We start from the raw sequence: 14,934 nt of genomic DNA on the forward strand, positions 1-14,934 counted from the left end.
ACATATAGAAAATACACGTTCATGTTCATCAAATATTGGCTTTTCTGCAAGATTTCTCATGTTTGTTAAATAATCACTTGCAAATCTGACATTTGCTAGGAAGAGTGGAATCCCACCCTTGCTGATAACCGTTCCATCACCATGTCTCCAGTGTTCTAGCTGAAACACACCTGAAGCAAGGGGAACATGGAGGCTGACCTATGTTTTGTTCTTTTAACAGTGCACATTGCCTGACCCTCTGCCTGTCATACATTTAGGAATAGACCCTGAACAAGCATGCAGAGCAGATGTTTCTGACTGAAGTCTGGCTGGGTTAGATACATGCTTGTTTCAGGCGGGTGATTCAGACCAGTGGCGTAGCTAGAGATCATGGGGCCCCATAGCAAAACTTCCATGGGGCCCTCAGATGTAGGCAGTCCTAAGCAATGCCACCTGCCCCTACCTTATGGATATGAGTTAATTGGGCAATTTACATTCTCATGCGTTTAACACTGCGCATAGTTCATGGGCACTGAGACAAAATCAGAGGGTGGAGAAACACCAAGTTAATGGTAAATACATTAACTACCCCAGGGGACTCCTATGCTACAGGGCCCCATAGCAGCTGGTATGGCTGCTATGGCTATTGCTACGCCCCTGATTCAGACACTACTGATGCCAGAATGATCAGCAGGACTTCCAGGCAATTGGTATTGTTTAAAAAGAAATAAATATGGAAGCCACCATATCCCTCTCACTTCAGGTGTACTTTAACACCCTCCTGACAAGCTCTTCCACATGTGACAGTTGCAGGTACCTCTCAGCAGTCCTTTCCTTCCATGCAGTTGGAGTGTGTCATTTCTCTAACATGTAGCTAGATCCAGAGACAGCCTATCACAAGTGATCTCCGGGTTATGGGTGTTACGTATGGAAGCTGGCATTATAAATCAACACAAAAATACTATCCTATTTTCCCTGTATATAGTTAATGTCTTTGATCATAAATAGGATTTTTATAACGATCTACTATAATAACATATCGAAATAGACTAAAATTGATTGAAAGATTGATCTGTTCCGACTTGCAAACAAATTATGGGGCCAGGTGCGAGTGACATCATGTAGTAGGGGTCGGGGTGAGAACAATGGTCCTGGTTGGCTGAAGCATTGGTGGCATCGGGGGACTGCTGTATATAGGCTAGATTCTCAGCAGAGGCCGTTATCAGCTCTAGTGTATGTAAGAGGTTTTATACAACTGCCGCTATCTCCAGATACCCTACACACATACCTCCGCTCTGCTAACGATAGTCTCCTCTCCAGTCAACCATTTTCATTCTTGTGTAAAAGACTTCTCTCAAATTTCTCCACTCCTCTGGAACTCTCCTCCAAAATCTGTTTATCACTCTCCCACACTTACCAACTTTAGGAGCAACCTAAAAAATTGGCTCTTCAGGCAAGCATTAAACCTTGCACACGGCTTCCCCTCACCTATTGTTCTATCCCTTAAAAGTGAACCCGAGGTGAGAGTAATATAGAGACTGCCATATGTATCTCCTTTTAACCACTTAACGACCAGCTAACGCCCATAGGCGTCGGCAGGTCTTAAGTGGTTTACCATGGAAACGGCCGCCGTCAAGTGGTTTACCATGTCAGTTCACGGAGGGTGTCTCCGTGAACAACCGAAGAGCCGCCAATCGCGGCTCGCCGGCAAAATGTAAACACGCGAGGAAGAAATCCCCGCTGTTTACATCATACGGCGCTGCTGCGTAGCAGCGCCATAAGGCAGATCGGCGATCCCCGGCCTCTGATTGGCCGGGGATCACCGGCATCTGATAGGCGGAAGCCTATCCTAGGAGGCGCAGGACGGAATTTCCGTCCTGCGCATTACGTAGCCAGAGGGAGAGGGAGGTAAGGAGCGTGAGGGCGGAAATGGCTGCGGAGGGGGGCTTGGAGGGCCCCACCCGCAAAACGCAGATGGCTGGCGGCAATCAGACCCCCCAGCAGGACATCCCCCTAGGGGGGAAAAAAGGGGGGGGGGGAAGAGTCTGGTCGCCCTGGCTTCAAAGTGATCTGTGCTGTGGGCTGGAGAGCCCACACAGCATAGATCGGACCAGCATAGGCTGGTCCTTAAGTGGTTAAGCAATAACAGTTGCCTGGCTATCCTGCTGATCCTCTGCCTCTAATACAGGGCTGTGGAGTCGGAGTCGAGGAGTCGGAGTCGGGGCAATTTTGAACACCCGGAGTCGGAGTTGGAGTCGTGGTTTCATAAACTGAGAAGTCGGAGTCGGGAGACGGGTGATTTTTGTACAAAATCCACAGCCCTGTTGAAATATTAGACTAAGGAGTCGAAGTCGAGGAGTCGGGGCCATTTTGGTTACCCGGAGTCAGAGTTAGAGTCGTGGTTTCATAAACTGAGGAGTCGGAGTTGGAATCAGAAGATTTTTGTACCGACTCCACAGCCCTGCTCTAATACTTTTAGCCATGGGCCCTGAACAAGCATGCAGCAGATCAGGTGTTTGACATTATTGTCAGATCTGACAAGATTAGCTGCATGCTTGTTTCAGGTGGGCAATTCAGACACTACTGCAGCCAAATAGATAATCAGACCTGCTAGGCAACTGGCATTGTTTAAGAGGAATTGAATAGGGCAGCCTCCATGTCACTCTCACCTCGGGTTCATTTTAACCGTGTAGGGTGCATACACCAATCACTAACCAACTTTTTCACCTCCATGTAGTACGGTATGCGGGTCAACAGATTTGGAATACTTGGCTTCTCTGCATACAGTGGTGATTCAGGTATCTATGGTAGTTTTGCAGGAGCCACTAGGGCCATGTTTGGCAAAATGTAAGCTTTATATGTGAATGCTACAAAAATCTAAAACAAAGTGCTCTATGTGCATAGTCATGTTTGGTGTGCGCTCTTTTTTGACTAAGGACTGTTGTACTGATATATACATCTACTTGCTGTTTACCCGAAGTCTTATAATTGATCCTATGTTTATTCTTCATACTCTTCGTCGGTAAAATCATATTGAAGCAGAAAGAAATGTCAAATCTTAATTCAAGAGCTTCAGACAAAAATACAAGCAGATGATGCGTGTCGGGCAGAAGACAGCCCTTAGTCATAGCTTAGTCACAGCAATGTCTGAGGGCGAACTTGTGCCCAACACGAGACAGCGATTTGTACTTTTGTCTGAAGCTGTGGAATTAAGATTTGACATTTTGTATCTACTACTTGAGCAGAATGTTTTTCTATCAATATGTTGTACAGCGCCACAGAAGATGCTGACATAAAACCAGAATAGTAGTTTTCTTTAAAAAGGTATAGATGGGCTTTACATTTATGACAAGAAGGAGGTACATTATTTTTTAAATACGATCATGTGAGTTGAAAACGATCATGTGATTTGATGACTCTGGCACGTTACCGACCTGTGTGATGCGACAGGTTAGAGTCCTCACCTGCGAAGGTGCTGGTGTGGCGGAAGGCTCGCACCTGGGAGTCGGAGAGTCCGGTCAGCAGGTTGATAATGGTGTCCATGAGGATGTCATCATACATGACATTATACTGACAGCTGACCACCAGCTTGTCCAGAAACTCCCCGAAATTCAGACAGAACTTCTTCCAGGCCTGTGTGCTGAGTGACAGCGGGTAGTCAGCCGACTCCTGCAGAAGCAACGCAATATCACATGTCAAGGGAAGCTCCAATAAAAATGGGAACCACAAGTATTACTTCATAGTGTTAGGTTATTCCTGTATGGTTTTCCTCATTTTTTTTAACCCTTTCAACTCCTATGTTGGCTCTTTCCTGCAAAGATCCAATGTTTGACATTGTAAAAATGGCTGCCGCTATTGCTGGGTAAAATCTGGCACAGCGTCAGCCTCTTCAGATCAAAGTATCGGATTCAGGGCTGGTCCACACTAAGAGCTTTTCTGAGCGCTTTGAAAAACGCTTGGCTTATGTATTTGAATGGGATGGATCACACCTGAGCAATGTGATTTTCTCGCGAACGCAAACTCGGGTCCTGCAGCATTTCTGCGGCGATTCAGCCTCAATATTAAGTATAGTAAAGTGGAAAAGCGCTAGAACAGATCGATTTTCCAAGAGTTTTTGTTACAGAAGCTACACCAAATGCTCCAAAAATCGCTAGGCATAATTAGAAAATAGCTAGGCATATTCCTAGAATCGCTCTGAAAAATCACTTCAAAAAGCGCTGAGCATTTGGGATTACGCTAGCACTTTTTGGTGTGCACTGGGCCCAAGTCAGAAACTTCTGTGGCCACCAGTCCCATCCTCTGCTGCTAACCACGTAATATAAATACTGCATTAATGCATCTTGGCTGCCACTAGGGGTGCCCTTGCCGGATCTAGTCCAGAACGTCACAGTGTCTGACATTCTGATCCCCTCCAACACCACGAAGCGCCGTATAATAACGAATTACGCTGGTGCGCGTGCAAAGGGGGCAGAGCTAATACATGGATCCCAGCCCCTCCAATGCTAGTTCACCTCCTGGCTGTAGGTAGACACTCTCCAGATCCCTGCAGCAGCTGCAGATTTATGATCACCCATGTGTGTGCTGGGGGAGGGGGAGTGATCACGAAAATGGATTGGGAAGGGTTAAAACACACCTCACACAAAAAAAAAAAGTTTTCAAAAACCGCCACACTCGAGTCTCCAATGTCATCACGCAGCTCCCATACTGAAATGAAGACCTGACCACTTTCTGATAATGCTAAAAGGGACAGGGAATTACTATTTTTGTGGTAACATGAGTCTTTCCTTCGTTATATAGTGTAATGTTAATAAGACCATTATATCACAGACCTCATTAAAGTCTTCAGTCATCTTCCTGATAATGTCCGCATTCTGCATGCTATCCATCATTTCCTGGGTCACCACACCTGGCAAGACAGTAACACACAATGACAAGTGGCATCTGAATTAATGCTGGGATTACACGTTACGGTTTTCGCGGTCGATTCTGCACGTGATCTATTAGCCATTCGATTCTCTAATCTTCCACTCGTTTTTCTTATCTTTTTTCCATTCACTTCTATGAGAAATAGAGCAGAAAAGAATCGAGCGGAACATCGGACGTGTCGGAATTTTATCATCGAAGGCATCTATCGGAACGATTCTTCGCAAAAAACGTAACGTGTAATCCCAGCATTAGGCATTTGCTGTAGTGTTTTACAGCAACCATACCGCGTGTCCCCAAGCCTGTGATTCCTCTAGGACAGGCATGTGACACAATGCTGAGGACAAGATGTGACTGCAAGAGATGTTGCAGCTTTATACAACTGAAATCCTTCTGGAAATCATGCTTTGTGGTTTTGTCACCAGATTTAACACAAGTGCAGTTGCTGATGGGTAACCGGTCAGAATAAACACCAACCAGCACGGTAGTGGTTAATCCTCACCCAAACTCAAATTATGTACACCTTGCTATTAAAGGGGCACTATAGGGAATTAGGCATTTTTTTAATTGAAATAGAAATAATCAAACAAGCATGTGGTAGAAGTACTGAAAAAAAAGGAAATTATTAAAAGAAAGAACAAAAACCATGCATAGCGTTCACATTGATAACCTAACCAGTGGGCATCCTTGTCTAGTTAGCAGCAGTGATGCCGATCAGCTCATTTACTGTTAGTGGATGTATTTACAGATAACGGCAGTTGGAGCTGTCTGTTTTTTTTCCTTGTCTGCCAGCAGTAAAGATGTTGACTAAAGCCTGGTACACACCATGCAATTTCCCATCAGATAGATGGGTCGAAAATATAATTTCTAACAGGTCCGATCTGATTTCCGATTGTGTTTCTGATCAATTTGCAGAGAAGTGATCAGAAAATCGATCAGAAATCCGATCGGATCTGTCAGAAATTATCTATGGACCCATCTATGAGATGGGAAATTGCATGGTGTGTACCAGGCACAAGGGCTCGTACAAACACACTGTATATGTGGCCTGATCCCCTTGAACGACGTCACTTGCCCGGGCTGCGACACACGTATCAGCTGCAGACGTGATATGTTGCTTTGAGGGGGGCAGAAGGATGAGCACCGCAGCCATGACGTCATGCTGTGGGAGGGGGAATCGGCATCGGTGGGGTTGGGTAGATCTGTCCAGCAGGTTGGTTGTGGGTCGGGCTGTCTCAGCCGACTTACTGTAAGTCAGGCACGTGTACAAGGCTCAACAAGCTCACAGTGGATCAAACATGATCAAATTACACAGCGTGCATCAATCATTTTTTTTAAACTGCTCACTTTGCAATGTATGGATTCCCCCCGCCCCCACACACACTATTATCTTTGGGTTAAGTTCCTCTTTAGGGGAAATTTGGATTCTCTCAAACTGTCACATAAATCCCTAGCAAACCATTACTTTGAACCTTGAACAGAATTGGGAAGGGAAGGGGGTGTAAAGCTCACCTTTGCATCCACTGGCCTGAATGAGAAAGTTGATCAGTTCCAGGAGGGCTGGAGCTCGGTCCTTCTTATAACTGTCCAACCAATCATCTACAAGGATCTGCATCGAAATTATAAAGCTTCAATAGCAGCAAATGTATTTTCTTTCTTTCTTTTATTTACATTTAGTTTAGTGATAAATACAATGACAAAATTACTTTCTGATACTTTGCACCCCCCAATAATACACAAGAATGTAGGTGGCCAAAAATATACTAAAATAATGAAAAACACTAAAGAAGGTTAAGTGTTTGGCTCACCTTCATAAGCCGATGGATCAGTAATTCAAAAATGTATTAAATGAAGCATAGAAGCCCCTCCCCCCAGTGCAAGGGCCAGGAAGCAGGAATGTTGACAGTTATAGCCATTACCTCCCCTTACTGGTTTCCACCGACCAATGAAGACAAAAAGAAGCTGGCAACCGGATAGCAGAGACAAAACCCACAGGGACGCCGGGAACCCAAATCTAGTGCAATATCGTTAGATGGTTTAGGTATAATAGTATGAGTGGTAACAGGATACTCACACTTCCAGCTTGCTAAATACAGCAACATTTATGGTCGTATGTGGGGAATTATTATTGATTTATAAAGTACCAACATATTCCATGGCGCAGTCCAGAGTAAGGAAAACAAACAAGGGGTACAGAATGATACAATGATATACAGCAAACATGGACGCTGGTACAAAATACAGAATTAATAATTACAATGACAGATGTAACATGATGAATAAAATGCATAACAGAGTGCAAGCTATGAAATGAATAACAAACTCCAAGACACAAACGGGTGAGAGAGCCCCGCCCTTGTGAGCTTACAATATAAGGGAATGGGGGGTAGAGGTGGGGGAAGTATGCAGTATCCATACAGACAGTGTGTGTTTAGGTTATCTAGTATTACAACTTGGCCTTTGGTTTAAGGGGGAGTGGCTTAAATTAGAGCAGATGATTGTTGGAAAAGGCGAGTTTGGAGGGAGTGTTTAAAGGAATAATCAGCCAAAATAAAAAATCTGCTTTACTCACCTTGGGCTTTCTTTAGCCCCTTGCAGCCCGCTCTCCCCCGCCGTCCCGGGCTCCCCGCACTGTGCAGAGGCTGACCTCGAGGTTGTCCTTACTGAGTCTGCGTGAAGCGCCGCTGTCAAGAACCCACATTGTCTGTGGCTTACTGCGCAGGTGAGGTCGGCCTCTGCACCGTGTGGGGAGCCCGGGACGGCGGCGGAGAGCAGAGCGGTCAGCGTGTGACAGTCGGCTGCAAGGAGCTGGAGAAAGCCCAAGGTAAGTAAAGCGGATTTTTTTGATTTTGGCTGAGGATTCCTTTAAAGATTTCAAAGCTGGGAGAGTTACGGATGTGCTGTGGAAGAGCATTCCAGAGGAGGGAGCACTGCTTCATGTGGAGAGCCTGCTTCCAAAAACTCTAAGCCCATTACTGTATCAACCAAATGTAACAAAACCAAAACTAGGAGTAAACCAAAAGTAAGAGAAACGTTGACATAGCCGAGTACTGAGAAGACTGTACACAGGAGTGATCGGCAAGGAGAGCCATTAATGCCCCACAGGCTCATCATACCATCCTGATTTGTGGTCCATTTGACCCAGTCATTTTTCATCTGGGGTTATAGGTCAGCGTTTGTGTTTTAGTTTTTCATGTGTTTGCATTTTTACTTGTCTGTCTTTTCAACGAGAGAAAAAAAAGATTACTAGATTACTGTTTATACACTTACCTAAAAGATTATTAGGAACACCATACTAATACAGTGTTTGACCTCCTTTCACCTTCAGAACTGCCTTAATTCTACGTGGCATTGATTCAACAAGCTGCTGAAAGCATTCTTTAGAAATTATATTGATAGGAGAGCATCTTGCAGTTGATGGAGATTTGCGGGATGCACATCCAGGGCATGAAGCTCCCGTTCCATCACACCTCAAAGATGATCTATTGGGTTGAGATCTGGTGGCTGTGGGGGCCATTTTAGTACAGTGAACTCATTGTCATGTTCAAGAAACCAATTTTAAATGATTCGAGCTTTGTGACATGGTGCATTATCCTGCTGGAAGTAGCGATCAGAGGATGGGTACATGGTGGTCATGAAGGGATGGACATGGTCAGAAACAATGCTCAGGTAGCCCGTGGCATTTAAACAATGCACAATTGGCACTAAGGGGCCTAAAGTGTGCCAAGAAAACATCTCCCACACCATTACACCACCACCACCAGCCTGCACAGTGGTAACAAGGCATGATGGATCCATGTTCTCGTTCTGTTTACGCCAAATTCTGACTATCGAGACGCATGAGACCAGGCAACATTTTTCCAGTCTTCAACTGTCCAATTTTGGTGAGCTCATGCAAATTGTAGCCTCTTTTTCCTATTTGTAGTGGAGATGAGTGGTACCCGGTGGGGTCTTCTGCTTTTGTAGCCCATCCGCCTCAAGGTTGTGCGTGTTGTGGCTTCACAATTGCTTTGCTGCATACCTCGGCTGTAACAAGTGGTTATTTCAGTCAACGGTGTTCTTCTATCAGCTTGAATCAGTCGGCCCATTCTCCTCTGACCTCTAGCACCAACAAGGCATTTTCGCCCACAGGACTGCCGCATAGTGGATGTTTTTCCCTTTTCACACCATTCTTTGTAAACCCTAGAAATGGTTGTGCGTGAAAATCCCAGTAACTGAGCAGATTGTGAAATTCTCAGACCGGCCCATCTGGCACCAACAACCATGTCACGCTCAAAATTGCTTAAATCCCCTTTCTTTCCCATTCTGACATTCAGGCTGGAGTTCAGGAGCTTGTCTTGACCAGGACCACACCCCTAAATGCATTGAAGCAACTGCCATGTGATTGGTTGATTAGATAATTTCATTCATGAGAAATTGAACAGGTGTTCCTAATAATCCTTTAGGTGAGTGTACATAAAAACACATGCAAAAGCACATACCTTTGCAGATCCATAGGAAAGGTTCACATACAGTATGCAGGAAAGGAGGAAACAGCTGTGCGCTTTTAAAACATGGATTACATCGTATTGCGAAATGTGGACAGGCCCATTCAGTTCCTGTGCAGCCCATACACTTGTATTATATCATTTTCCGCTATGCGCAAATCGCATGCAAGTGTGCTCTCAGACGAACTTGTATTTCATAGGATCACCCCCTGGGCAACAGCTGTGGTCCTTAAAGAGAGTCTGAAGCGAGAATAAATCTCGCTTCAGACCTCATAGTTAGCAGGGACATGTGTGCCCCTGCTAAAATGCTGCCATCCCGCGGCTTAACGGGAGTCCCTTCACCCCCAAATCCCCTCCGTACAGCGGGGGAGCGCTTCCGCATTGGGGCAGGGCTAACCGCCGCAGCCCTGCCCCACGCGCATCTGTCAGACGCGTATCTCCGCCTCTCCCCTGCTCCTCTCAGTCTTCCTTCACTGAGAGGGGCGGGGGAGAGGCGGCGATGCGCGTCTGTTAGACGCGCTGAGAGGCAGGGCTGCAGCAGTTAGCCCTGTCTCCAGGAAGACAAGATTTACGACCAACTCTACGTCCAAGGTTTGCGGGGGTGGGTTTGGGGGTGAAGGGACCCCCGTTTAGCCGAGGGATAGCGGCGTTTTAGCAGGGGCACACATGCCCTTGCTAACTATGAGCTCTGAAGCGAGATTTATTCTCGCTTCAGAGTCTCTTTAAGTGGTTAAAAGGAAATAAATATGGCAGCCTCCTTATCCCTCTCGTTACAGTTGTCCTTTAAGCTTGAAGGTTTCTTTGTGAACATGAGCGCAACAGAAAACAAAAATGGTGGAGGTCAGCGGTGGTAGTCGCGCAACTTTTCTAATCATCACAACAGGATTAGCTTGAATGCAATTGAAGCACACCTGAAGTGAGAGGGAAATGGAGGCTGACATATGCATTTCCTTTTAATCAGTTACATAGTTATTTTGGTTGAAAAAAGACATACATCCATCGAGTTCAACCAGAGAACAAAGTACAACACCAGCCTGCTCCCTCACATATCCCTGTTGATCCAGAGGAAGGTGAAAAAACCCTTACAAGGCATGGTCCAATTAGCCCCAAAAGGGAAAAAAATTCCTTCCCGACTCCAGATGGCAATCAGATAAAATCCCTGGATCAACATCATTAGGCATTACCTAGTAATTGTAGCCATGGATGTCTTTCAACGCAAGGAAAGCATCTAAGCCCCCTTAGATGCTTGTCCTGCTGATCCACTGGCTAATGCTTTTAGCCATAGACCCTGAACAAGCATGCAGCAGATCATATGTTTCTGACTGAAGTCTGACTGGATTAGCTGCATGCTTGTTTCATGTGAGTGATTCAGACACTACTACAGCCAAGGAGATCAGCAGGACTGCCAGGCAACTGGAATTGTTTAAAATGAAACAAATATGGCAGCTTCTTTATCCCTCTCAGTTCAGGTGTACTTAAAACTGCAGCAACTTTTTTTTTTTTGTCAATGGGAAGAAAAAAAGACATTTCCGGTTCAGAATTTATTTAGGTCTGTGCCTTGAAACTTTATACACAGGGAAATCGGAATTTAACAGTATAAAAAGCCTGTATTGTTTAAAGTACCACACTTTATTGCACATGTAGACTAAGAAACAACACTTACATGGCAGGAGTGTATAGCACATGGACAACCTCCCCAGCATACAGCTTACACATAAACAAAGAGAAGTACTTCAGCTCTTTGCTCCAGCCAACAAGTTTCACCTTCGCTTCGTCAGGGGCTTGTACTGAACACCGACAGACAGCCTAGACCAGGGATGTCAAACCGGTCCTTCGATGGACGAGATCCTCACACATTTTTGACACAGCTCAAATTAATAGATGGGTCTGAATCAGGATAGGTGTGGTCCATCAGGTAGAACACATACCTCTCTTTCTCAGCCCATCCTAAACACTGGCATGGGTCTGGCCCTCCTGGCCTGGAGTTGACACCTATGGCCTAGACCAGGCATGGGCAAACTTGGCCCTCCAGCTGTTACGGAACTACAAGTCCCACAATGCATTTGCCTTTATGAGTCATGACTGTGGCTGTCAGACTCCTGCAATGCATTGTGGGACTTTTAGTTCCTCAACAGCTGGAGGGCCAAGTTTGCCTATGCCTGGCCTAGACTGAATCACTGCTGCATTACAGGGCCGGGCATCCCTGCTGTTCGGAAGCTCATAGAGACTCATTATCCAATGTAATCAGGCGCTCTGCTAGTCCACCACTCTGTAATGATTGAGATTTATACCTTTCCTGTGTTGTGTACTCTGCAGGTGGGTGGTTCCACAACCCCCTTTCATAAATTCTACCCATAGCCACATTTTACAATGATAAAAGCCCAAACAGCTTAGACCTGTAGCCTGCAAGCTGGATAATAATAGTACACAAAATTACTACAGCATTTAAATCCCATTGTGCTGGTCTAGCCCTTTTAAAGACGATGAGTAGCAGCAGAGAGACGGCCAGGCTTAATGGACGCAGCACAAAGTGTTTAAACTTTATTCCATTAATTATCATACATGTGCAATAACTCAAAACCATAATCCACCACAACAGAATAAATAATACATTTATTCAGTAAGAATAGCGCCAGTACACTCCCGATAATGAATTGGTCTGCTCACACGCAGCACTGGGGGAAAAGGTTTCACTGCGCGGTGTGAGAAACCTTTTCAGTATAGAAATAACCGATCCCTTATGTTTGGTACACATGATGCAATTTTCCATCAGATTGACAGTCAAATTGATTATTTCCGACAGGTCAGATTGGTTTTCCAATCGATTTTCTTATCACTTCTATATAAATCCGATCAGAAAAACGATCGGAAATCAGATCTGACCTGTCGGAAATAAACGATTTGACTGACAATCTGATGGAAAATTGCCGCGTGTGTACCAGGCATTAGAAAAAGTGTCAGTGCATATAAACCACAGTGTGAGAATAAATAATGCAAGTACCAATAGATACTAAAAACACAGATAATTCATATTTTTCCGTGCATAAGAAAACATTATTATAGGATTTATATAGCAACTTTATCTTCTGTGGCAATGTACAGGATAGGAACAGGGCCGGGCCGAAGCAGAGGCGAGGGAGGCTCCAGTCTCAGGGCGCAGTGTAGGAGGGGGCGCACAATTCACTCAGCTATCATTCCCCTATTGGGTTTGAAGCAGAGAGAAATAAAAAAAAGGGTATACATGGCAGTGGCTGCAAGCCAGATAACTAGATATTAAGGTGTAGGGGAGGGGGATGGAGCCCTGGGGTGCCTCTTAGTCTAATAGCAATCAGTGTGTGACAGCTGGGGTGGGAGGGATGGAGGGGCGCACTTTGGTGTCTCAGCCTTGGGTGCTGGAGGACCTTGTCCCGGCTCTGGGTAGGAAAGCAACAAGGGTACATAAAATACAGATTTTGGTTTGCATAATACATACTGTAAGTGGTAGACAACATAATAAGTTGTAGCAAAAGTTGTATAGTGATTAACAACAATGTACAGCAACTTACAAGACAGAAAAGGGAGAGAGCCCTGCCCTTGGAGCTTACAATCTAAAGGCATAGGGAGAACAATTTAAGTTGGGAAAATATCACCTAGAAGAAAACTCAGGTGAAAAAGTAAATTGCATATGGCAGCATTATGTTCAGAGAAGAGCACAGCGCCCTTAAGACCAAGATGGCGCCGTAAGACCAGTGGCCCCAGCTTCAGGCCTGCACGCCCGCCCGACCAGCGGCCCCACGTGCTCCATCTCCGGGCCCGCACGCTCCCCAGACAAGCGGCTCTCCATCCCAGCGGCTCCAGCTTCAGGCCCGCACGTCCGCACTCTCCCGGACACCCAGACCGTAGCCATCAGCTTTGCTCGGCAGGACCATCAGGCCGGCACAGGTTGCCCCTACAGCAGCCGAGGACTGCACCGCTCCGCTCAGGCTTCTGGCCCGCTCAACCAGCCCTCTCATCAGAGACAGGAAGCTCCGGGACACTGCGTGCTACAGACCCAGTTGAGCCCTGCGGGCACGCCGAGACCATCACTGCCTGCATCCAGCCGACCCACCATGTGGCAGCCACGTGGCTGCCCGGTCCACCCACTTATCCCAGCATCTAAGCGAGGGGATGCTCACCTGCCGCAGCACACCCTGGAAACTGTTGCCTGCTGCCACCACCGGAGCCCCCACTCCTAGGAAACTGTCGCGTGCTGCCACCACTGGAGCCCCCGCTGCCCTGCCTGCCTGACACTGGCCCCAACAAGGGTCTGCAGCCCTGCCTGACACACTCCTCTGCGCTGCTGATGCCTGCAGCTGGATCCCCCTACCCAGGACAGGATATGAGGAACGGTGAGACTATGCTATACTTACATCATTCTTCACTGCTGTTACTGTGATGCATTGCTCTCTGTGCCCGCTTGTCACCCCGCTACTAGCCTACCCAGCCCACTGCTCCCTATGTGACTGCCTGCTCCTGCAAACACATGCCTGCTGACCGCAGTGACTGTCTGCTCCTGCAAACACATGCCTGCTGCCCGCTCTGCTCTTCCAGGCCCCCCCAGGCATGAGTGCAGAGAAACTGCCCCCTCGGGACGCAAATCCCATCCGCTTCCTATCCCGTACTGAACTCCTGAAATGGGAGCCCCCTGCTTGTTGCGACCGACCCTCTGATTCTTCCCTGTGGGAGACAGTCAGCGCCCACATCGTGCACCTGACTAGCAGCGACAGGGGCCCTCCAAACAAACGTCGCCACAGGGGGAGAAGGGCAGGGGCTCGGGTGAGACTGAAGAGAAGGGGACTACACACTCCTATACCGGCCATACTCCTAGCGAACGTTTGCTCTCTTCCAAACAAGGTGGACGAGCTGCTCCTACTGCTTGGCCGCAAACTCTCGCTAAGCAGGAACACCCCAGTGCTCTGCTTCACGGAGACCTGGCTCAACAGAAATGTCCCAGACGAGGCCTTACAGATGCCAGGCTACTTCCTCTTTCGTGCAGATCGGGACCAAGAACTCTCTGGGAAAATGAGAGGTGGTGGCATATGCTTCTACGTAAACTCCAACTGGTGCACCAACATAACACCCCTCGGCACGTTCTGCTCACCAGATGTTGAACTCCTAGCCATCAACTGTAGGCCCAGATACTCACCCAGGGAGTTCTCCTCCTTCATTCTGGAGTTCTCCTCCTTCATTCTGGTGGGGGTCTACATCCCCCCGGATTCCAACACCAGAAATGCCCTAAGAACACTGAGCGACTATATCTCGGGGTGGGAAACCACTTTTCCTGAGGCCCTTATCGTCATCTTAGGAGGAGACTTCAATAGCGCAAACCTGCGACAGGAGCTGCCCCACTTCCAGCAGCACATCACCTGCCCCACCAGGAATCACAACACCCTGGACAAATGCTACACAGCCCTCAGAAATGCTTACAAGGCCACCAGAGGCGCTCCCCTAGGGAACTCAGACCACTGCGTGATCCACCTTATCCCCACCTACAGGAGACAGCTTGAGACGACAAAGCCCATCACTA

General features: G+C 46.9%; 1 protein-coding gene across 3 annotated transcripts in view; it reads right to left on the reverse strand.

Annotated features, from left to right (window-relative positions):
• STAG3 (STAG3 cohesin complex component) overlaps positions 1-14,934 on the reverse strand; it is a 135,672-nt gene that overhangs the window by 105,395 nt on the left and 15,343 nt on the right. For all 3 annotated transcript variants that reach the window (XM_068274049.1, XM_068274051.1, XM_068274050.1), the window contains exons 5-7: positions 6,415-6,511; positions 4,809-4,885; positions 3,444-3,648 (exon numbers count right to left, since the gene is read on the reverse strand). In XM_068274049.1, coding sequence (XP_068130150.1) covers positions 3,444-3,648; positions 4,809-4,885; positions 6,415-6,511 — 379 coding nt within the window. The remainder of the gene's footprint in view (positions 1-3,443; positions 3,649-4,808; positions 4,886-6,414; positions 6,512-14,934) is intronic.

This window comes from Hyperolius riggenbachi, chromosome 3, assembly GCF_040937935.1.
Source record: "Hyperolius riggenbachi isolate aHypRig1 chromosome 3, aHypRig1.pri, whole genome shotgun sequence".
NCBI lineage: Eukaryota > Metazoa > Chordata > Amphibia > Anura > Hyperoliidae > Hyperolius > Hyperolius riggenbachi.